This window comes from Rhododendron vialii, chromosome 1a, assembly GCF_030253575.1.
Source record: "Rhododendron vialii isolate Sample 1 chromosome 1a, ASM3025357v1".
NCBI classification, from domain to species: domain Eukaryota; kingdom Viridiplantae; phylum Streptophyta; class Magnoliopsida; order Ericales; family Ericaceae; genus Rhododendron; species Rhododendron vialii.
In genome coordinates this window covers 35,663,648-35,688,877 of record NC_080557.1, presented here as the reverse complement: position 1 = coordinate 35,688,877, position 25,230 = coordinate 35,663,648, and the positions used below count along the sequence as shown (strand labels likewise).

General features: G+C 43.3%; 1 protein-coding gene across 1 annotated transcript; it reads right to left on the bottom strand.

The window, feature by feature from the left end:
• Positions 1–4,192: 4,192 nt before the first annotated feature.
• LOC131302923 (uncharacterized) lies at positions 4,193–24,131 on the bottom strand. The gene is made up of 4 exons (XM_058329718.1): positions 22,797–24,131; positions 21,376–21,471; positions 8,835–8,902; positions 4,193–4,575 (listed from the first exon to the last, which is right to left on the bottom strand). Exons 1-4 carry the CDS (start codon positions 23,436–23,438, stop codon positions 4,419–4,421), a joined length of 963 nt encoding a protein of 320 aa, XP_058185701.1. The 5' UTR covers positions 23,439–24,131; the 3' UTR covers positions 4,193–4,418.
• Between the last annotated feature and the right edge of the window lie 1,099 nt (positions 24,132–25,230).

Here is a 25,230-nt window from a genome sequence, read left to right as displayed (position 1 = left end):
AATTCAATAATGGTTGGTTCTGGTGATTTATATGATGGTTTATATAAAATTGCCTTGAATAATGAGTTTGCACAATCATTAGTGACCCTGCATTCTGATGTTGGTTTAAAACGTGGTTGAATTGATGAAAAATCATTTACCTTGTGGCATAGACGATTGAGGCATATCTCCAAGGATAGAATTGACAGATTGATGAAGAATGAGATTTTAAAAGACCTAAATTTCACTGATTTAGAAATTTGTGTGGATTGCATTAAGGGAAAGCAAACCAAACACACAAAGAAAGGTGCCACTAGAAGCAATGCACTTCTTGAGATAATCCATACTGATATTTGCGAAAGTCCTATTCCATGTTTTACTGGACAAAAATACTTTATCACTTTTATAGATGACTTTTCACGTTATGGTTACGTACATCTAATTTATGAAAAGTCTCAAGCTGTTGACATCCTTGAGGTGTATATTATTGAGGTCGAGAGACAATTATATAGAAAGGTCAAAATAGTGAGGTCAGATAGAGGTGGTGAGTTTTATGGAAATTATGATGAGTCAGGCCAAAATCCTGGCCCATTTGCCAAACTATTAAAAAAGCGAGGTATTCGTGCTCAATACACAATACCCGGTACGCCACAGCAGAACGGTGTTGCTGAGAGGCGTAATCGTACACTTATGGATAGGTAAGAAGTATGACGAGTTCTTCAAATGTACCAGTTTCCTTGTGGAGTGAAGCATTAAAAACCGCTATGTATCTCTTAAATAGGGTTCCTAGCAAGGCAGTTCCAACTACTCCTTTTGAGTTGTGGACCGGTAGGAAATCCAATTTAAGACATTTACATATTTGGGGTTGTCCAGCGGAAGCTAGAATATATAATCCACAAGAGAAAAAGTTAGATTCTCGAACAATTTTTGAATATTTTATTGGTTATCCAGAAAAGTCTAAGGGGTACAAATTTTACTATCCTAACCATAGTACGAGAATAGTTGAAACCGAAAATGCGAAATTCCTAGAGAATGGCGAAAATAGTGGGAGTGAGAAATCAAGAAAGGTTAATTTCGATGAAGAAAGAGTTGATATCCCAACAATTCTTCCACGTCGAGAAGTTGTTATTCCTCAACAGTTGAGAAGAATGAACAACATGTAAGTAATGATTCTCCACTTCATGAGAATACCGCCATTGAAATATTGTAGAACCACCACAACCGGCAGTTCTGAGAAGATCTCAGAGGGAAAGAAAGTCTGCCATTTCAGATGATTATGTGGTATATCTACAAGAATCGGATTTCGACATTGGGATTAAGAAAGACCCCTTTTCGTTTTCACAAGCTATAAATAGTGATGATTCTAATAAATGGTTTGACGTTATGAATGATGAGTTGAAATCAATGGACCAGAATAAAGTTTGGGATCTCGTTGAATTGCCTACTAATTGTAAGAAAGTCGGCTGTAAGTGGGTCTTTAAGACTAAGCGTGATGCAAAAGGCAATATCGAACGATTTAAGGCCAGACTTGTGGCCAAGGGTTTCACTCAGAAAGAAAGCGTTGACTATAAGGAGACCTTCTCTCGTGTGTCAAAGGACTCACTTAGAATCATCTTGGCCCTAGTAGCTCATTATGACTTGGAGCTGCATTAGATGGATGTGAAAACTGCTTTTTTGAATGGTAGTTTGGATGAGGATATTTACATGGAGCAACTTGAAGGATTCGCAATAAAAGGGAAAGAGCATTTGGCATGCGAATTAAAGAGATCCATATATGGTCTGAAACAAGCTTCCAGGCAATGGTACTTAAGGTTTAATGATACCATTAACTCCTTCGGATTCAAAGAAAATGCTGTTGATCAGTGCATATACCTGAAGGTCAGTGGGAGTAAGTTTATCATTTTGGTGCTATACGTGGATGATATTTTGTTAGCCAGTAATGACCTTGGCTTAGTACATGAAACTAAGAGGTATCTCTCAAAAAACTTTAAAATGGTTGATATGGGTGAGGCAGCTTATGTTATTGGCATAGAGATCTTTAGAGATCAATCTCGAGTACTGCTAGGACTGTCTCAGAAGGGGTATATTAACCGAGTTCTAGAGAGATTCAATATGCAGCTTTGCTCAGTAAGTGATGCGCCTATTGTCAAGGGTGACAAATTTAATGAAAGCCAGTGCCCAAAGAATGACTTGGAAAGAAAGCAAATGGATGAAATTTCATATGCATCAACATTAGGGAGTTTGATGTATGCCCAGACTTGCACTAGACCGGATATTAGTTTTGCAGTAGGGATGCTGGGCAGATATCAAAGTAATCCAGGAATAGAACATTGGAAAGCAGTGAAGAAGGTTATGAGGTATCTCCAAGGAACTAAGGACTATATGCTTACTTATAGCAAATCGGATCATTTGGATGTGATCGGATACTCGGACTCTGATTTTGCTGGCTGTCACGATAGCAGAAAGTCTACATCAGGTTATGTCTTTCTGTTGGCTGGTGGGGCAGTGTCATGGAAGAGTGTGAAGCAATCCATTATTGCTTCATCTACAATGGAGGCCGAGTTTGTGGCGTGCTTTGAGGCCACAGGTCATGCGTTATGGTTGCGGAACTTCATTTCTAGTCTTGGTGTTGTCGACTCAATTGCCAGACCGATGAAGATTTATTGTGATAATTCTGCTGCAGTTTTCTTCTCTAAGAATGGAAAGTACTCTAGTGGTTCAAAACACATGGAAGTAAAGTACTTGGTTGTTAGAGAACGAGTCCAGAAACAACAAGTGTCTATTGAAAACATAAGCACTACTCTTATGATTGCTGATCCGTTGACAAAGGGATTGCCTCCAAAGACATACAAAGAACATGTTATTAGGATGGGTCTTTTGAGCAATACTTGATATTAGTAGTTGAGTGCTTATTGTTATTGACACTATTTAGTGCAAATAAAAATTTGTTTCTGATTTTCCTGTTTCCAATTATGCGTGCACATTTTATTTTGGATTATGTTCAACAGGAAATGTCTTGACAAGACAAATTACAGGGGCTTTAGGCATTACAGCCTAAATAATGATATTTTTCCTATTATGGATTTGGTTAGTGAAGGTTATCAATGGTGTGGTGCATAGAAGGGAATGTGGCATGGTGCTATACAACCGCTATGACTCACATTAGTGGTTTGAATTAATCACAGTATTAAAGTTTCTAATTGGTTTGAATCTATTGGCTATTTTTAAATCCGTGATCACGTGTCAAAGTTTTTTAGTGTGAAGCCCACTCGAGTAATTTTAAACAAAATGCATATTTTGAAGAAATACACTTTGCATCACAATTGGCTTGATGGGCCAAGTGGGAGAATGTTAGTTTTTTCCTATTAGTGTGGCCCACTAGCCTTCACGTTTTCGCATGTGAGACTCCACTATCAGATAAGCCAATGAAGTGATATGGTTCATTACGATAACTAATAAGAATTATAGATGAAGGAAAACTCTTGATAATAAAAGGGACCTTGATGGACTAGGTGTCTTTTAATAATTATCTCTAAGGCCCTCTTCTCTCCTCTATAAAAGGTAGAATACTCACCCCTTATTCCTATGATTTTTTCATCAATTAAAGTATTGAGGTATTCTAGAAAAGTAGAGACAGAGAGAAGAAGGTGAGCCAAGAATTAAGGTGTTTCTAATTAAGGGGTTTGTTCTCTCTAATCACGATGACCAACAAAGGTATGCTATTTATTGTTCTTGAGATGTGTTGAATTCAAGATTCTGTTATATCTATTTTCCGCATAATAGTTTAATGCAGATATATAGATTTACAGCCGGTGGTGGTGGTCTAGTTGCACAATTGTTCTGGGCCACCGTCGGCCATGGTTCCCGTTTCATCTCAGCCCTAAGCATAGTGGAATTTGGGGGAGTTCGGGGCGTCATATTTTGGGGATTGGGTATCAAAACAACATAGTTTTTTTTATATTGTTGCATTGGCCAAAATCCCCCAAAACAACGTCGTTTTTGGGCTATAAACTGCAGTGCTTTTACCTCATTGCAGGGACTCGGAGTTCGGAAAGTTTAAAAATTAGATTTTGTGGGATATTCTCTTTGTTAAAAATTACTTTCAACATTTATGAGTGTTTAGTTTGTGTAATTACAAACTTTGACTTTTAGCTTATGAAAAATGACAAACATTTTGGGACATTAGCAAAATAGAATAGAGAACAACAATATGGGATGCAAGAAGCACAAAAGTTAAGAGAATAATTTTATCGCGTATTTTTTTTTGTCAATCGGAAGACCAAACCAGTTCATTAATATCCGTCATACGACATCTACAAATAAGTCAATTATAGAGCAAGTCATACAATGACAACTGATAACCAACTAAAACAGAAGAACAGTGAATCGAGCCCATAAAAATAAAATAAAGACTAACATAATCAAAGAGCGATTATGCATTATTGCAATTTTTTCCCCCTATTGCAGTCACGAGGAGGTGAGGAGGACCCAACTAATAACTTGTACACAATTTTGTTGAATTGAGCTGGTTTTTCGATTTGAGGCGCGTGACCAGTGTTCTTTATCACTTCGAGTTTGGTCTTCTCTCCCAAAAGCCTGCAATCATAAACCCTTCACACATCTCAAAAAAACTCAAAATATAACTTTAATTTGAAAGGTGCTATTTTTAAATACAATAAGTCTAGGTACACTATATCCAATCACTACATCATCCACTACATATTTTGTAGGGCTCAGCCCGGGTTTCAAAAAAATACAAAAAAATATTCATAAATTTTGAAATAATATATTATGGAGCCCTGTAAAAAATCATCTCCAACAAATATCGATAAGTATTATTTCTTGATTCGTAGAGACAAAACTGTGTAGCTAAACAAATATCGGTATGTAGCATCTCTCTTTTAAATAATAGTAGTACTAACTTTTGCCGAGAAAGAAAAAAACATTACTCTAATTTAAAAGATTACTTTTTTTTTTTTTTCCATGTTTTTGTTAACTAAACAAAACATCAGTTGGAATCTCGGACAAATAAACATTCTTACCCAGCCATAATAAGTAAAAAAATTATTCCCTTTCACTTTACTATTTTATTCACTTGGCAATGCAAGGTTCAAAGTCAAACATACAATTGACCTTTTTTTTGCTCGGCAAAGAAAATTTTAAAAATCTCGATAGGGGTACATCAAGGGAGAGAGAATGGTATAAGTAATATTTGCTTAACCAAGGAAAGACGAAACAGAAATAAATAAAAGACAACAAGATAAAACATTCCAACAGAAAATTGAATGTTGAGACACGCCTTCGCACGTTTATTTGAAAATCCAAACCGCACAAGGGGCTGTCTGGACAGTTCCCATGTGGGCCCCCTTTGCGTGTTTTTTTGGAAAATTCGAACTGCGCATCTAGTAGGGCCCACAAAATAATGTATCTACGCAAAAAAATCAGCTTGTCCGGACATTGATAGGTATGTCAAAAGTTGAGTTTATACACGAAAAAATGGACGAACCGTGATCTGTCAACTGTTTTTAAAGTTAAACTGTTCGCGGTTGTCCATTTTTCCATATAAAAACTCAATTTTTGACATATCTATTGATGTATGGACAAGCTGATTTTTGGCGTAGATATATTATTTTGAAGGCCCTACAAGATACAGGGTTCGGATTTTTTTAAAAAACGCGCGAAGGGGGCCCACACGGGGCTGTCCGGACAACCCCCTTGTCTGGTTGATCCGGAAAGAACTTATTCTCAAATCTCAATCTAAATTTTCAACTTTCTATGAGTTTCTAATTCTATCGACATAGCCCTGGAAGTCTTCCACCAAGTAGATTTTGATGTCGAACTTTGCTTTAATCCACATTGCTACTCTTGTTTCGATCAACTCCGCCATTTCGCACACCCCTGTTGTTACATTGTTGAAGATATAGCCATTTTGTTGACTTGTGGCTCCATCCTCATAAATGAGTTTTTGGCTCATCTGGAAGAAGCCAGCCATTTGGATCTGAGCCGAGATTCTTGATAGCCATGGAGTAAATGAAGGAAGATTTTGTGGCAGATCATGGGAAACGAATAGGGTCTCCTCGAGCTATAAAAGGAGACCCCTGACCTTTGTAATTGTATCTCTCTTGAGTGAGAGATCAGTGAATGTAGCAGAGTGTGAGAGAACACTACTTGAAATTGCTCCATTTACAAGAAATTGCTCCATTTTTTCCGTGGATGTATCCGATTTTGGAAAATCACGTATATTCTCTATGTTCGTGTCTCTGTGTGTGTTTTGGCTTTGGTTTGATCTACTCAGGGCACAACACATTTCTCGCCAGCCAAAGAGACCAAAGAGTTGAAAACAAGTTTCCCAGATACGTTTCTCCAAATTGACATACTTACTGTCAAACCACGACCATAACTTTCAATGATGACGGGCAAACCCAGTTGACATGCCACCATTCAATTATCAAAGACCATATGTCCCAAGAAAAAGAAGGTAATTTAAGCTCAAAAATTATGTGTTTACGCAAATAATTTTCTTACAAATATGAATTTTGTCTGATAGATCTCATTGAGATCTTTTAAACAGTGCAAAAAAATTTAAAAATTATTTTTTATTTTCATTATATTTGAATTTGAAATTATCTTCTTTTTGAAAAGGAAGGTTTAAAAAGAAAACGGAACGCCCCCTGAGAGTCATTGACAATGTAAAAGGAGGTATTGAGGAGTTTCCAATTCCAAAGAACAAAAAGGACAAACCATAAGATGATGTTAAATATTGTTTGTGAGTGAAATGTGTGATCACTTAATAACATTTGAGACTATTACAAAGAGTTTCAACATGGTATCAGAGCAGGTAATAGATCCTGTGTTCGAACCTCACCGCCTACCTAATGTAGCAAAGTCCACTTTGATCCCCTATGATTTACGTCATGTGCGGATATACTCCCTATGGTTCAAAAGTGTGCACATAACCCCCTATGATTTTAAAAATGTGCGGATAGGCCCCCTGTCGTCATGTTTTTCATCCATATTAACGGACAAAATATTAAAAGACCAATATGCCCTCCTCCTCTCCCTTGATTCTTCTTCTTCCTTAAATTTAATAAATCCATCCCTTATACCAAAAATTGGATCCGAACCGTTGATATTGTAGAGTTTGACGAGTACTACATTTATGCCAAAATTCAAGTCAATCAAAAATGAAAATCTCATAGTCGAATCGAATTTATTATGAAATTACAATTTCAAATTTGAATTTACTAAGAATTAGATCACTGGGTTATTGGTGTCTGATCTAGATGAAGTTTTTACAGTGATACTCTATTCTTTATTTAATACATTATGAACGGTTCAGATTAGATTCTAGAAGTGTGTGAGATACACATCCGTTAATATTGATGAAAAATATAACAGCAATGGGTCCATCCGCACTTTTTTAAAATCACAGGGGGTTATGTGCACACTTTTGAACCATAGGGGATGTATTCGCACATGGCTCAAACCACAGGAGGTAAAAATAGACTTTGCCCTACAATATTTACACGTGTTTATTTCGCTCATGGAGGGAGAGCTCACTGACTACACATGAGGAGGCGTGTTGAAGATATTTAGGCCCCGTTCCAGAAACCTTCTTAAAAAATAAATAACTTATTTCACATTTTCAAACTCAAAAATAATGTAAATGAAAAATAATTTTTCAATTTTTTTTACGTCGTATAAAAGATCTCAATGAGATCTTTCAAACAAGACCCATAGTGCATATTTTTAGATTTCAATAAGCCTCTAATTTTTGAGCTTGAAATTGTCTTCTTAAAAAATAAGGGTTTTTTTTTGAGTTCTGGAACCCACCATAAGTAATAAAGTTGCTCATCTCTCTAGAGTGCTAAAGCTTTTTAGTTGGGTGGCCCCGTTCCGTTTTCTCCCAAAATCTTCTTTTTTAAAAAGAAGGTAATTTCAAACTTAAATATAACAAAAATGAAAAAAATAATTTTTCAATTTTTTTTGCATCTTTAAAAGATCTTAATGAGATCTATCAAACAAGATCCATATTGGTAGGAAAATTATTTGCGTAAACACGTGATTTTTTGACCTTGAAATTACCTTTTTTTTTTCCAAAACCCTTAAAGTGGAACGGCATCTAGCCTCTTGGATTATGTTCATTCGTTGAAGTGTCGTCCATGAGAAGATTTCGGCCTTTGGAGGGCTGACATTTTTCAATAAGGAGCCCAGAATTAGATAGGTTGACAGGGAATGCTTTACCCATGCCACTGCCCATATGCTGATTTCACGGTGAAGCTTTTATCTGTAGGTTCACCTCATTTATTCATAATTTTTGGCATAATTGATTTTTTCAATGTTGTGATTTTGACACTCCAAAAATTGATGGAGGGACTCGAAAACTGAACTGTGTTGAAATCAAAACAACGTCGTTTTGAAGCCCCTCCATCAATTTTTGGAGTGCTAAAATCAATTTCCTTTTTCCAACTAGATCTACAAATTAAAGTCAATGATTCTACTCATTGAAGTGGGGAGGAGAAATTACAAAATGCATCGGTGCTATCGGTTTCTCAACTTCTGAGAACCGGTTCGGTTTGGATTTTGAAGGAGATTTTTTAGAGGAATGAGTATAAAGAGACAGATAAAAAAGATTTATTGGAAACCGCGCCCATGATTCGTATCTGCCGTGTTATAGTGAAATCCAAAGTTGAAAAACATTGCAATTGATTAAGAGTTCATGTTTTTTTTTTTTTTGAAGCAGGCTTTTAGCTAGCATTCTGACAATTAATAAAGAAGTAATAATTAATAAATCTTAAAAATTCGTAAGACGATTATGATGAAAGGTAGATCTAGAGAGAGGTGGAAGCACATACTCCTTGAGTTCGGTAGCTTTCTCCATTAGAAATAGTTGGTCATGTTCTCCCCAAACAAGGAACACATCCTACAAGGCCAACAAGTACAACCTATATAATTAATCTCAAAACAATAGAGTATCTTTTCTTTTTCTTGAAAATTAGCAAGCGTAAGTCATGATTCTCTCTCTCTATATTTATTGTAAGTCATGATTCTCTCTCTCTATATTTATTGCGAGTCGAAACTTTGTGTATTGTTTGTGTTTTTTTATTTTCTCTTTCGGGAAAACAAAAAATTCATGTATACCCACCAACGGACTTGGATATTTAGGGCTTGGGCGCTTTTTCCCAATTAAAAAGCCACCTTTTGGTGGCACATCGTTAAGTATACTACAAAGAATGACATAGATGTGTGGCCCGTGATCTTCGATCCCTTCCTCCGCTGGTGGCTTGGTGATCGAGTCTTCTCCTAGCCTGCACAGTGAGCGCACGACTAAAGACCAGGCCAGAGGTTGTCCCGGCAAGGCCCTCCGGCGTGAGGATGAGTAAGTGCAGAGAGAGTAGGCAGAAGATTACGGGAGTGAGTATGTAGTAGCGTGTACCTCTTTAGGGTTTCCACCGCTAGGTATTTATAGAGCTCCTTCACTTGCTCTCCAAGCACCAGCACATGCCTTGCGCGGGTCAGGCAGTGTCATCATGACGTCACCAAACAGATCTGGTACCCGTTTTTAGGGCTGAGCTGGCACACCCATGTGCGCCCACGATCATCTTCTGTTATAACCGCTTTTACACGTGGAAAGACATGCAAATCAGCGGCTAGCCGTGGTCGGCAGTGGCCTTGCTCCGCGGGTGGCCGAACACGCCTTTGCTGATCGTGCACAAGATTGACAGGAGAGGACAGTCAAAAATGACCGCCGTGGAAGGTGGTCGAGAACGAGATGATCCGACGACGAGTCCGTGGCAAAAGAAATGGTTGACGTAGAACAGGGACGGGAGCCGTGCTCAAGGTGCGTGCTCGGCAAGGCATGGGCTCGGTCGTTATATAGCGAACTCATGTTCGGCCTGCTACAATAGCCCCTCAATCTCGGTCGTCGCCGAGTGCACGGTTGGGATTGATGTTAACTTTGGCCGAGCATGGAACTCGATTATTGGGCAGAATTGAGCCGAGCCTAAAACCCTTTTCAATAAAATGGCCAACGACGGGGACCAATGGGGATTCGCCAGGTGTCGATTTCTTGTTGGGTACGGCTGACAGGGAGACGGTGGGCACGCGTGGAGCTCTGCCAGCCCGTCTCATCAGGCCACGCGTCAGCTGTTTATTGGTTGCAGGTTCGGCGGTACAGTGACATGGGCGGGAAACTCGAATCTCAAAACCCTTCGTCTATATAAAGAGCTGGAGTTAGAGAGAGAAGCCACCGTTGCTTTCTCTCTCTAGACCTCCATTGCCAGAGCTTCGTTCCTTGCCCGTTCGCCTTCCAGCCTTGAGTCTCGGCAGATTTTCATCAAATCTCGTTAAAATTTACAGGTATGTGTTCGATCTTTATCCCTCTTATAGTTCGTGTCATTTTTCCATGCTTTCCTTTCTGCTTTCTTGGGTTTTTTGGGAGTTTTTTGTTCTGAGTGAACAGTAAGAGGTCTGGAGATGAACGACTGTTCATCTTCGTCTTCGATCTGTTCTTCCGAGCACGAGTTTTGTAACGACGCCGTGCTCGATCTTTGTTGGGATTTGCCGAGCCCAGCATCGGGCGCGGATAGGCCGAGCCCCATTTCGTGTCTTAGAACTTCCCGACCTTGAATCTCGAAGGGACAAATAGGGTGGGCCAAATAGGGTAGCCGAGCATAGAGATCCCTTCCCTCCTTGCCGATGACGAGGTTTCTCATTGTTTTCTTCTTGTTTTTGTTAGGTCTGGCTCACCCAACCATTGTCATCTCTTCCGACTCTGAAAGCTCAGGGGGAGACTCTGGGGATACGTTTTTCCGTGAGTGGTTGGAAGAACACAGACGCCGACACCAAATATCGTCCATTGCCTCAAATATGTCCGACTTCTGTGACTCGAACGCCGAACGTGTTTTTGAATACGGTGCCGACGAGTTCATAACCGATCCTGAGATATCATTCACACCATCGACCCATTCTGATACCGAGCCTCAACTGGGACCAGAGGCCGAGTCCAGATTCATCCCTCAGGCCGACGCCCCAACCCCTATCCTTTCAGGGCATAGTGAATCCCAATCCGAGGGTAGAGGGTTAGACGATCTTTATGAGAGGGGCCAAGTTTGCCCCTATGCCCATTTCTTCACCGGAAGTGCTAGGGAGTACCAAGATTTTTGCCGAGAGTACAGCATCCCAAACGACGTAATACTCAACCAAGTGGCGAGCAACAGAATCACGGATACGAGGGGGGACCATCCCGAGCATATCACTGTCCCATTGATGGCGATATGTGAGGCTGGTTTGAGGTTTCTTCTCCATCCCTTCTTGAGGGAACTTCTTGCTCGGTTCAGCATCGTCCCACATTATTTTGCCATCAATAGCTACCGAATAGTAATGTCGGTGATTAAGCTGAAGGAGCTTCACAACCTTGAATTTACCGTAGCCGACCTTTTCCATACTTACATTATGTCTAGGCACGGCCAAACCGAGCGTCGGTACTTGTCCACACGTGGCAAGAAACAACCATTAGTGGATGGTTTGCCCGACACTGACAAATGGGCAAATTTTTATGTCGAAGTGAGGGGCAACTTTGAGTTCGGCGACCAGACCGTACGTAAGTATACAGTGCCGAAGACGAAAGATTTTCGAGGTAACTACGTTTCTTCTGCTCAGCCGACGTTAACTTTTCTTTCGATGCATGTGATTTTCCTAACAGTTGAATACTTTTGCAGATCACCGAGCCATAACAAAGACTCAGCAATCTTTGTCTGTTGAGGCGCACGTTGACATACTCCTGTCTCAGGCTTGTAGGGATGCGCCGACGCTTCTTGGCTACGAGCCGTCTTACAAGGGCAAGCTAAAGAGGAGGGGAAGGGAGGCGGCGCCGAGCACAGAAGGTCAGGGCCGAGGAAAGAAAGCGAGGCAGACAGGAGGCAGTAAGCAGCTGAGAGTGAAGTTACCGTCGTTCAGAAAACCAGCTGAGTTTTGGTTCGGAGAAGATCAACAAGCCGAACACCCAGGAGTTAACGTTCCATTAAAAACTCTCGTGCCAGATCTTGCCAGTGACATGGGTCGTCGGAACGTTGTCCGTGTTAATATACGAGATGGCAAAGTGGTTCGACAGGAACCTGGGTTTGCCGAGCCTGGTGAGAAGAGGCAGAAGCTCACCCATGACTTCTTCCCGACGAAGCCGTCGACTCCCCATCCGAGCGTGCAGGAGAAGACGGAGTCATCGGCTGCTGGGGGCTCAAAGACAGCTCAGATGCCTTTAGGTTCGGCTGACGCCGTCGCCGTTCAAGAGTTCACTCCCTCTTTCGCCTTGGCCGAAGGTAGGGTCGTCACTGTGGAAGATTCTGTTAAGGTCGAGCCAGGGCTTGCTACTGCGGTGCTTTAAGGTTTCGCTCTTCCGAGGGATATGGAGAAAATTCCTGAAGGTCTTCAGCCGAGCATGGTTCATGCAAGTGCTTACCTCGTTCAGGTTTGACCCGAACCCAGCTCTCTTTATTTTCCATCATATTTCCTGTCAAGTGAACTCACATTCTTACTTTTGAATAGGCCGGACAAGCTTTGCTCCGCTCATCAAAAAATGCCGAGCTCGTCCTTGCCGAGCGCGCTCGTTTTCATGATGACTTGAAGGTCGAGCGAGAAAAAGTGAGAAGCTACAAGGGTAGTTTGAAGACGGTGAAAGCGCAGGTGGCCGAGCTTGAGAAGGAAAGAGATGAGATGGAGGAGAGGATGAAGAAAGCCGAGGGCGAGGTGGCCAAGGTGCTTAGGAGAGAGAAAAGGAAAATGAAGGAGGTGGATGGGGCGGCATATCAAGCTGGTTTTGACCGTGCTGGTGCCGAGTACATGCGGGAGGCTCGGTCCATGGTCAATGACGCCATCCGAATGAGGATCCCCATCGCCTACCGAACAGGATACAAAGATGGGGTGAATGCAGCTTGTGGAGTCATTCAGCTGGAGGCTGACATGAATTTGACCAAGTCTATTCCAGCCCCAGTCACTCCCGAGCTTGTATTGCCGTATACCGAGGAGGAGTGTGCACCTCTTGCTCCTGAAGAATTTCCCGAGAGCGAGGATGAAGTTGAGGACCTGACCGACGCCAACGTCATTGCGCAAGATCTGAATGGTTTAGAGAAAGATAGTGATGGCAAGACAGCTGCTCCTGATGCCGAGCAAGAGCCTGTGATCGTCAATCAGGATGCTCTTGCCGAAGATGGTGCTTGTGCAGATGTAGCTGGGACAGGAGTTAAAGTCGGAGAGGCTGCCCAAGGTTGAGAGAAGTTGTACGCGGATGCTAGTTTCGGCAAAGATGTTGCTGTAGTTAATTTTTTTTTATTTTTTGTACTTTGTTGAACTCTTGGACTGGGCGGGTCCAAGTTCGGACTTTACCGTTCCAGATGTAATGGTCTTTGGCTGTAAAGTTTTTGCCGAGCTTGCGTTACTTGATCTTTTGAAATGAATGACTTTTATTCTGCAACACTTTTTTGAATGTCATTTTTGCTCGATTTGAAATTTGTTTGAGATTATTTTGGTTTTGCCGAGCTTGAATCAATGCATAATAGAGCCGAGCTTGGGCCACATTAGATGTGTTGATGTAAAGAGTTGCCGAGCCCTGGCTAATGGTAGTAGTTATCTTGTTGCCCCCACTTTGGTTTGGGTTCGGCCTATTTGTAGGAATGCTTGTCCAATTGTTTAAGTTACTAGCTGTAGGTATTGCCGAGCTTGAACCAAAGTAGAGTAAAAGAATAAAGAGAGCTTGCCGAGCGTGTGTTGGTCTCGGCTAGTTGCTAGTGAGATTGTTCGCCAAAGTTGTGGAGGGCATACAACCGTAGTTTGGGGCTCGGTAAATTTTTCTGGCCTTAGTCTGTAAGTAAAGTGTCTAATGTTTGTGAGTGGTTTGCTCACCAAAGCGTGAGTGTAACCGGGCTGTAGCCGACCATAATGTCTTGCTAAGCCGTACCGGAACCCAAATTCCAGCCGTATTGTGTGTCTTTGGGCTCGGTGGACCTGATGTCCGTTTTGCTTCTTTGGGCAGTAATAGTGGCCGAAGCAGAGGCATATGAGCCGTTTGTGGGTGTGACCGAGGTCAACGTTTGTGGTCGGCTAAGTTAGCCAAGATAGTATATATAAAGTAACAAGGAATAGTTTTGAATTGCAAAATGAAAGCTTGTCAGATAAAATTTCTTTGATTCTTCAATCATGAAGTACAGGTTGAAATTGTAAAGACATGGGCCGAAGCCGAAAGAAAAATAGGATAGGTAATGGCCGAACATGTGGCACACTGTTGGGGTTTCGGCTACATGTATGCCTTCTTGAGGTTCTGTGCATTCCATGGGTTACTGAGGACTTTCCCATTCATGTCCTCCAGCACGTAGGCACCTTCACCAGCGACCTTGACAATGCGAAAGGGACCTTCCCAGTTGGGTTTGAACTTCTGCTTCTTGCTAGCTTGCACCACCTTTCGCCAAACCAAGTCGTTTGGTTTGAAGGTCTTGGTTCGAACACTTCGGTTGTAGCCTCTTGCGACTTCTTGTTGGTATTCGGCGAGCTTTAGCTAAGCGTCGTCGCGCTTTTCTTCTGCCAAAATCAATTCTTGTTCCACTGCCTCTTCATTAGTCTTTGGATCAAAATTCTCAGTCCTCAGAGTGGGAAACTTGGACTCCAGTGGGATTACTGCTTCCATGCCGAATGCCATTGAAAAAGGGGTTTGGCCAGTTGAGCGTCGGGGTGTAGAACGGTAAACCTAGAGGACACGTGGTAATTCTTTAGCCCATTTTCCTCTCTTGGAGTTCAGTCGTCGCTTAATCCCGGCGCAGACAGTCTTGTTTGTAGCCTCGGCTTGTCCGTTCCCTTGGGGGTAGGCTAGTGTGGAGTTGAAGAAGCGTATGCCAAATTCCTCACAGAGGCTGGTTAGGTCTTTACCGACAAATTGGCTTCCATTGTCTGATACGATGGCGTATGGTACTCCAAATCTTGTAACAATGTTTCGCCAGACAAATCTGCGAACGTCAGCTTCTGTGATTGTTACAAGTGGTTCGGCCTCTACCCATTTGGAGAAGTAGTCCGTTGCTGTGATCAAGAACTTGAATCCTCCTGGAGCTGTTGGTAGTTTTCCGACAATGTCGAGCCCCCATTGTGCAAAGGGCCAAGGGCTGGTAATAGGGGAGAGGTTCTTGGCGGGTTGCTTTGGTATAGGTGAAAACAGCTGGTAAGGTCGGCATTTGCGGACAACTTCTTCGCAGTTTTTCTTCATGTTCTTCCAGAAGTAGCCTTGGCTCATGGCACGTTGACAGAGGGAGCGGCCGCCGGAGTGACATCCGCAGCTGCCTGAATGAAGTTCTGTCAGAATTGCGGGCACTTGGGTGGGGTGGACGACGAGGAGATACGGTCCGGAGATTGATTTCCTGTATAATTGGCCGCTTTCAGAAAGCCAGTAGTAAGCGGCTTTGTTTCTCACACGGTAAGCCTCCTTCTTGTCTGTGGGCAGAGTGTCGTGCTTTAGAAACGCAACGATCTCATCCATCTAGCTGGGACCGAGTTCAATGTTGAGTACCTCTGGATTGGGCTCAAAAGATGGACGTCCAATGCTGCTGAAGTTGATGGTTCTGAATTCTGAGGCTGTGGATGCCGAGGCGAGGCCAGCAAGTGCGTCCGCGTGTGCGTTGTGCTTGCGGTTGATTTGCTCAATTTTGAAGTTGGGAAAGTTTGTGATTAGTTCGGCTACGGTCGCCTGGTATTTTGACATCCGCGAATCTCGAGCCTCATAGTCCCCAAGTACTTGGTTAACTATGAGTTGGGAGTCACAGAAAACGACAAGGTTGGAGATTTCCATGGCAACGGTAGAGCGTAAGCCAGCTAGGAGCGCTTCATATTCGGCTTCGTTGTTGGTGGCAGGGAAGTCGATGCTGATAGCACTTTCGTGTAGTGTTCCGCAGGGGGAGACTAGGACGACCCCGGCCCCTGCTCCGTTGCTGTTTGACGCTCCGTCGACATGCAGACGCCATATGTCGCCTTGGAAAAGGTACCAAGGTGCTGGTGACAATTGATGCTCGGCGACGGTTTGTGTTGGGATGGGTGTGTTGAGGAGTTCAGTGTCTGCTGGCGTAAGCTCAGCAATGAAATCTGTAAGAACCTGTCCTTTCATTGCCGTTCGTGGTTCGAAACGGATATCAAAGTTTGCTAGCTCAACTGCCCACTTGGAGACCCTGTTAGACAGATCCGCCTTTCGAAAGAGAGCTTTGAGGGGGTGTTCTGTTAGGACGACGATTGAGTGTGATTGGAAGTAGGGCAGGAGCTTCCTGGCCGCTGAGACGAGAGTAAGGGCTAACTTTTCAAGCGGTAGGTAACGAGTTTGAGCTGGAAGGAGGGTCTTGCTTATGAAATAGATGGGCTTGTCATCGGCGCCTTCCCGCCGTATAAGTGCAGAACTGGTTGCGTGGGCGGATACGGCGAGATAGAGATAAAGAGTTTCGAACTCTTTAGGTTTTACCAACAGCGGGGCCGATTTCAAGTAGTCTTTTAGTTCGGCAAAGGCTGAGTCACAATCTGGGGTCCATTCAAAGCTGCGTCGGCTTTTGCCCATCAAGGCGTGGAAGAATGCGTGGCATTTGTCTGAGGATTTGCTGATGAATCGGTTGAGAGCCGCTGCCATCCCAGTGAGCCTTTGAACTTTTTTGATCGTCCTGGGTGGGCACAAATTTTGAACAGCTTTGATTTGGTTGGGATCGGCCTCGATACCTCTTCGAGTGACCAGGTGTCCGAGAAATTTCCCAGCGCTTACCCCGAACGCGCACTTCTCAGGATTCAGCCGTAGCTTGTGTAGCTTGAGGATGTCAAAAACTTCGGCCAAGTCTCGCAGGTGGTTAGATTCCTTCTTGCTTTTGATGACCAGGTCGTCAATGTAAGCTTCCACAGTGTGGCCGATTTGTTCTTCCAACATCTTGAATATTATTCTGTTGAACGTTGCCCCGGAATTCTTGAGTCCAAAGGGCATGACGCGGTAGCAAAAGATGCCATATGGCGTGATGAAAGCAGTTTTCTCCATGTCGTCGGGGTCCATGGCAATTTGGTGGTAGCCACGGTAAGCGTCCAGAAAGCTAAGCCGAGCATGTCATGCCGTTGCGTCCACAAGTTGATCAATTTTTGGCAGTGGGAACCAATCCTTTGGACAAGCGTCGTTGAGATTGGTATAATCCACACAAACTCGCCATTTGCCGTTTTTCTTTTTAACAACCACAGTGTTGGACAGCCATGTCGGGTATTGTACTTCTTGGATGGCGTTGGCCTCCAGCAGACGCTTGACTTCTTCGACGACGGCGTCGGCGTGTTCGGCTGCAGATCGCTGTGCCTTCTGGATGACAGGTTTAGCGTCCTTCTTGATGTTGAGGGAGTGACTGATGAATTTCGGGTTGACCCCCGGCATTTCGTTGGGGGTCCAAGCAAAGACTTCGATATTTTTCTTGAGGTATTGAAACATTTCTTCGCGGTCAGCCTTGCTGATGGAAGAGCTGATGAGGAAGAATCGGGAGCCATCCTCGTTGATCGGCATCTGGACGAGGTCTTCATCTGCTTTGTCTTCTACTTTTTGGCCGATGTCGTCGGTTACTACCATGTCAGGGACTTCAACCCATTGTACTTGTTTGGCTTTGGCGGAGTTGTGGACGGCAGAGACATAGCACTTTTTGGAGGCCATTTGGTCACCCCGCAAATCTTCCTGTCGTCCTGTGGCGCCGATGAAGCGGACGACCTGGTGGTAGGTAGAAGCAATGGCTTGCATTCCCTGGAGCCAGGTTCGGCCAAGGATGGCGTTGTATGGGCTTGGTGCGTTGACGACGATGAATTCGACGGTCAGAGTTTTTGAGCCAATGACGACTGGGAGGAAGATTCGGCCAAGCGGCCAGACGGGTGCACCGTTGAAGCCGATGAGGGGTATGTCGGTAGGTTGTAGGGCTGACTCAGGTAGATCCAGCTTTTTGAAAAGGTCGTAGTACATGACCTCTGCTGAACTTCCTTGATCGACAAGAATGCGTTTGACGTCATGCACTCCAATTTGGACGGTTACGACGAGAGCGTCGAAGTGTGGTGTTTGCACACGTTCAAGATCGCGCTCGGTAAAAGTAATCGTCCATTTGGGCAACTCTTCTGTTCGTGGACGTTTGGATCCAGGTCCTACTACGAGTACCTGCTTGGAAGTTGATGCGCGGCTAAGGTCGGCCTGAAGAGTTGATTCAAATTCCTTTGACACTGGGCCGTGGATAACGTGTATTAGTGGGCGCTGTTCATTGGGGTTGGGATTTGTCTGCCGGGTGGGCGTTTTTGATCGGTCAATGTATTGATCGAGATGGCCTTGAGTCACCAAACGTTCCAACAGTGCCTTGTAGGGGGCACATGCCGTCGTGTAGTGGCCGAGCTCATTGTGATACGAGCACTTCTTTCTCGGGTTCTGATCAGCTTGGCCGTTGTCTGTGCCGAGCTTGCCCGTCGGCCACTCGAACCATGGTTGCCTCATTATCTCTTTCAGAAAAGACCAAATGGGTTCCTTGAAGTGGGTGGTTTCGGCCACGTAGTCATGCTCTTTTGGCTGGCGTTTTTTCCCTTCTTTGATGTTGTGCACCTGCTTCTTGGGTTGGGGGTGTTGGATGATTGCTGGTGCCGGCAGTTGGGCTGCGGCCGAGGTGAAGGATGCTGTCAAGCTCGGGATGCCCTGGGCCGCACGGTCCGCATAAAACTCTTCAAGAGCACAGAATCTCTCCACGACGCGCATTAATTCTCCCATGCCGTGTGGTGGGCGGATGGTGAGTTCGTCTAGGATCTTGCTGCCGGTTTCCAGACCATTTTTGAAAGTACGCGCAGCCCAATATTCATCGATTCCAGGGATTTCGTTGAACAGCTGCCAATAACGTTCGGCATATTGTCTTAGCGTTTCATTTGGGAGCTTCCTCATCTGGGACAAGGATTCAGGCTCCTTGGCTGTCCTGTTACTGGTGATGAAGCGAGTGTTGAAGGCGCATTCAAGGTCGGCCAGGTTCCGTATGGATCTAGCGGGCAATTTGTTGAACCACTGGAGTCCAAGAGAGCCGAGGCTGGATGGGAACGCTTTGCATTTGATTTCGTCTCTTGTAGTGCATAGCTCGATGGTTTGACGGAAGTGAATAAGATGGGTGTAGGCTTCGCATGTGGTGGGGTCAAACTTTGTAAACTTGGGCAGGTGGAAGTTGGGTTCGGCCGTCGTGTTGATTATGTGGGGGGCGAAGGGAGAGACGCCGAGATCCTTTAGTTGCCGCTCAAAACCATGGCGTGGTGGCCTGCCGTGCTCGTCCGTCCTTGTTCTCTTGGACTCTCTATCTGAAGACTTCTCGCGGTTCCGGCGCCGGAGTTTGTCTCGTAGATCTGTTGTTACCCGGCAATGTTCATCAATCATTTCCCCCCTGTCCTTTCGGGATTTGGTCTCCTTTGGCTCGTCAATACGCACGCCCTTTCCGTTTCGTCGGCCACGGTTGCTGTTTTCGGGCTTTTCTGCAGGGATTTCTCCGAGTCGTTCAGATACATGGCGTCTGGTCTGCGCAGAATCTCGGCTACGGTGCGAAACCGTTGTGCGAGAGAATTCTGCGCGGCCAGTGGAGTAGGTGCTTGTGAACGACTCGATATCTCTTGTGTTGGTTCGATCGCGGTGTTCTTTTGAGCGGTGTGTTCTGGATGCGGTGGGTCGCTTGTAAAGGATAATTTCTCTGGCGTCGCCCGGTGCCGGGGTGAAGCCTAGGCGGTCTTTCACGGACCCTCGTTGGCCTTCCTCGTCCTGACGTCTTTGCGGTGGTGGTGGAGGTGGAGGTGGTGTTCGCCTTCTTCCACCCCCTCCTCCACCAGATCTGGATGCGGCGGGGGTGGTGTCTTGCTGCATGTGTTGTTTCATTTGGGCCACCTCCGCCCTTAGCGCGGCCAACTCGTTATCGCGTTCGTCGTCGTGATGCTGCAGCAATCGGATGTAGGCCGTCGTCACGTCGTCCGTGACTGGTGAGAGGCCGGATCCTGGTGCGAGAGAGATGGATATGTGCCTTTCATGGGGTGTTGTGGGGATGACATTTCCGCTAGCGTCTTTAGTCCCTGAGATAGCTACACCCGTCTGATCTCCGCCCATGGTGAGTGGTTTGGTCGTCGTTTCACGGAGGAGTGGGGGGTTTGGAGGATGTGATAGCCGTTTGAATCAGAAGCGATTTCACGTCGGGTTCACCAATTGTGTGGCCCGTGATCTTCGATCCCTTCCTCCGCTGGTGGCTTGGTGATCGAGTCTTCTCCTAGCCTGCACAGTGAGCGCACAACTAAAGACTAGGCCGGGGGTTATCCCGGCAAGGCCCTCCGGCGTGAGGATGAGTAAGTGCAGAGAGAGTAGGCAGAAGATTACGAGAGTGAGTATGTAGTAGCGTGTACCTCTTTAGGGTTTCCACCGCTAGGTATTTATAGAGCTTCTTCACTTGCTCTCCAAGCACCAGCACATGCCTTGCGCGGGTCAGGCAGTGTCATCATGACGTCACCAAACAGATCTGGTAACCGTTTTTAGGGCTGAGCTGGCACACCCATGTGCGCCCACGATCATCTTCTGTTATAACCGCTTTTACACGTGGAAAGACATGCAAATCAGCGGCTAGCCGTGGTCGGCAGTGGCCTTGCTCCGCGGGTGGCCGAACACGCCTTTGCCGATCGTGCACAAGATTGACAGGAGAGGACAGTCAAAAATGACCGCCGTGGAAGGTGGTCGAGAACGAGATGATTCGACGATGAGTCCGTGGCAAAAGAAATGGTTGACGTAGAACAGGGACGGGAGCCGTGCTCAAGGTGCGTGCTCGGCAAGGCACGGGCTTGGTCGTTATATAGCGAACTCATGTTCGGCCTGCTACAATAGATAGGAAAGAAATACCATTCCAGCGCAATATGAGGTGGGGCTGACGTTGGATTAGCAGGTATATATATATATATATATATATATATATATATATATATATATATATATATATATATAATTGTTGAGTAGCCCCAAAACATTAGGAGCATAAAAATTTCAAATGGAAAAAAAAAAGCAAAATTTACCCAACCTACTAGATCCTTTACACAAAGATAAAATAAAGGGTAAAAAGCAAATTTTATCCATCTCTGAATTAATGTACACTCAATGGATTATTTGAAAGGGTTTGGGCGGGCAATGAAGGCTCATTTAGTATACAGCGAATGCAATGTTGCCCTTTCCTTGTTCAAGAAAAAGTGAGGACTTTCTTTCAGCTACCGGCCCAAACGTACAAAAGAGAAAAGTATGCACCCCTAATCCGAAAAGAAATGGCAACATGTGATATTAGCACAATCAATAACCTAGGAATTAAATGCATGGATTATTAGTAGTTGCATATGGGAGTGTACCTGATGAAGAGGAGATATATTTATTGTGTCATGCTTCCCAACGTGCAACCCCTCCAGGAGTTCTATCTTCATCTTCCTGTTTCTTGAGTACATATTCTGCATTAACTTTGAATCAGTGATATTTGAAATTCATCGATGATGCACGTTTTAATTAAGTGATATCTATTTTCTAATATAAAAAGGCAAGCACAAGTTTGGTGTTTTCTTTTTCTGTTATTGTGTTAATTTTCCCATTTTCAAAATTGCTCAAACCAAACTAACTATGCTAGTACAACACATACTTATATACAAACACTCTCACATTAAATATGAGGTCCACACACCCAGTATAATATGAGGCCCACCCACCCAAACCTAATTACAAACCAAATTACATCAACGTGAAAGAATTTGTGTAATTATATGCATAAATGTGCGTGGTTAGAGAATTACTCTCGTTCCATAATATTTGTCCAGTTCGCAAAACGGAAACGTAAAAATAATACAATTTTTGTAAGAAAAGTTGAAAAAAAATTCAACAATTTACTAGATCTTGACGAGTTCTTTTAACTTATGAAAAAAATTTGAATTTTTTCTTGAAAGAAATACATTATTTTATAGTTCTCGTTTTGCAGACCGGACAAATATTATGGGATGGAGAGAGTATTAATTGCAACCCAAATTACATCAATTCCTTTAAAAGTCCTAATCATAACCCCACAACCATAAGGGGAAACGACAAACTCCACCTTCCAAAATGTAACTCCACCACGAAAGAAACTTTCCCACGACATCTACCCACTCCACCACATTCTTTCATTTTCAATTTCTGGTTTTTGTCTGCCGACGTTTGTAGCCCAATGACGAATGACACTTCCTTACTCTTTTCACATGAAATGTGGTGGTTTGATTCTTGTCAAGAACGCGAATATTTGGTGTGGTAATTGATCGTCTTTGGACTTGTCACACCCCGTATACCGTTTAATGGTATCCCATCCCCATAAGTTAGACATCTATAGCGTGAAAAAAAAAAAATTCTGTTTTTTCCCATTTCGCCTGAATATGGACTTGTTGTAATGGATTACATTTTGCTGTAAAGATTTATATGGGATGTGAAAGGTCCCCACCCCCCGATTACCTTTCGCTGTAAAGATTTACTTGGGATGTGAAACGTAAAATCCGCCCCCTGTCTCTCTCTCTCTCTCAAATTTAACTCCTTCCGAATAAATTCTGAACCATTCTATGACCACCACCGATGGTGACTGGCACCCAGAGAATCTGCCCGAAAAGATAAATTAATGGCTTAGATTCACAAATCACAGGAAATCTGAGCCATTGGTTTCTTTCTTTTCGGAAAATTTCGGGGTACTCAGAATTATTGTTAAGTTAGTAGTATTAAAGAGAGAAAGGAGGATGTGGTAGGGAAGGGAAACTTTAGTTACCTGAATAACGTCATTCAACAAGAAATCGGGCATGTAGCCGTGACTTCCCCGGTGAATCATAGTAGCAAGCAAACCCCTCAACTGCGCTGCCGTCTCCGGCAACAACAACTCGTCTCTACTCTCAACTTTCGCTCTCATCTCCAAAAACTCCTCGTTATCTCTCTGCTTCCAATTCACCGCAGAGCTCGCTATCACCACCTTCTCCACACTCTCCGGCCACATCGCCGCCATATGGTACGCCACGTAACCCCCGTAGCTCGTCCCCACCACGTAATACCTCTTCACCCCCAGCTTCTCCATCAGCTTCCCCACCGAAACCGCCTGGAACATCTCCGACCTCTCCGCGGACTTGGTAGTGGAATCGCCGAAAAACACGAGGTTGGGTATATAAAGCTCGAACTCTCGGGCGAAAAATGCCACCTGCGGGTGCCATTGCCAGTGGGCGTCGGGGCCGAAGCCGTGGAGTAAAACAAGAGGTGGTTTTGGATTGGTGGGATCGGGTGATTTTGGGCCCCAAAATTGGATGGTGGTTTCGTCGTCGACGTGGATGGCCTGGGACGAGAGGCCCGCGGCCGCGAAAGTGTGTCGGATGTAGGTGCCCCATAGGGAGATGATGCTGAAACGTGAGCAAGAACAACCCATTGGTTACAGTATTATTGTGTTTGAACTTCGAAGAACTCTTGGTTTGGTTTGGTTTTCATGACTAAGGAAAATCAGGAGGATTAAACTCTTGGTTTGGTTTGGTTTTCGAAGAACTCTTGTGATTTTGAGATGTATTTTACAAAGAAAATGGACAAAGAATTAATCCTTAAAGTCTCAGCTGCACTGCATATTGAATTTGAACCGTTTATATACGGTTTAAGGATTAATTCTTTACCCTTTTTTTTTTTTTTTTGTCTTTAGCACTCCTCTTGAAACTTTTTAGAGAGAGATTTTCCTTCTTCTAAATGCAAGTATCGTTTTATTTAATTTCATGCTCTCTGACTGTCCCCTTTATGTCATGTGGGAAAGGTAACCCAAGAAATGTCCAAAATTAATAATGTAAGGCTCTGTACCGCCTCCTTTTTAAACTTTTTTTTTTCTTCATAAAAAAGGTAATTTTCAACTCATATATAATGAAAATAAAAAATAATATTTTAATTTTTTTTACACCGTTTAAAAGATTTCAGGATGTTAATAATTCTTAATTAATTACTATGCACTTAAATTTATTTCTCGTGTGTTAATAATTCGCGTAAATATTTCTTTTAACTAGTGAGATGTTTCTTTCGTAAATCAAGATCGCGTTTAGGCTCGAAATATAATTTTTAGTCCACGGTAATAATTTCAATTTTTTTTTGAAATTGCAATCCGACTGCTGAGCACTGTGTGTGTTACTTTTTCGCGTCCACGGATAATTATTCCTCCTTCCCTTTTTTTTTTTCGGCAGTACGTCTCCCTCTTCCTAAAAAAATAAAAATACAACTCAACACACAAACATTTTTTATTATTTTTAAGAACACTATCGGTTTGAAAATATATAAAAAAGAAAAAAAAAGTCACCTGAAACCAAAATATCGGAGCCGAATCCATTAAGTAGGTGCGACGAATGTATCTCGAAAGTTGCTATACACACACATTAATAAACCATTATTTCCCTCCACCCCACAACCCCCTATACACCATTATTGGTATTATCCCCTCTTTACACCCGCACCACACAATTATATACAAACCCCACACCCATACCCTTTCCTCTTTCCTCTCTTTTTCCAGAGAGTAGCTATTCACACAGACAAAAGGTGCACAGATCATAAACAGACTACGATGTGGATTTCACTATGAGTCACATACAAATGATCTGAGCCGTTCATTAAATTTGAAACATTTTTTCAAAGATTCCTGCTAAAAATCAGCTCAATCCGATACGTAAAAGTACTCGATCTAATCATCTAACTTTGAACCTGAATAAAAACTTGTATGATTAGATTGAGGGTCAGTTCGGACAAATAAACCACAGTGGCTTATTTTGTCCCTATTCAATTTTTTTTGTATCACTTGGCTTATCATCAATTTTTTGGGAATTATTGCATCCTCATGACAAAAGGAATCTAAAAAGTAAAATTTTTTGACCGAAATTCAATTTTTTTTGAATAAAGACGAAATAATTGGCTTACTAATTTATTTTCGTCTTTATTAAAAAAAAATTGGATTTCGGTAAAATTTTTTTACTTTTTAGATTGCTCTTGTTGTGAGGATGCAATAATCCCCAAAAAAATGACAATAAGCCAAGTGATACGAAAAAAATTTGAATAAGGACAAAAAATAAGCCACTTTGGCTTATTTGTCCGAACACCCCCTCAGTAATTGAACTGATTTTTCACGAGAGCCTTTGAAAAAATGTTTTAAATTTAATGAACGACTCGAATTTTTTATATGAAACCCGTAGTAGGCC

What these genes read in the sequence shown, in the direction of transcription:
- LOC131302923 (XM_058329718.1), bottom strand. Translation starts at nt 23,438, where the DNA reads ATGGGTTGTTCTTGCTCACGTTTCAGCATCATCTCCCTATGGGGCACC. An exon ending in ATATATCTCCTCTTCATCAG is followed by an intron (nt 8,903 to 21,375) that starts GTACACTCCCAT and finishes TTGGCCTTGTAG; the next exon opens with GATGTGTTCCTTGTTTGGGG. An exon ending in AAAGCTACCGAACTCAAGGA is followed by an intron (nt 4,576 to 8,834) that starts GTATGTGCTTCC and finishes TTATGATTGCAG; the next exon opens with GCTTTTGGGAGAGAAGACCA.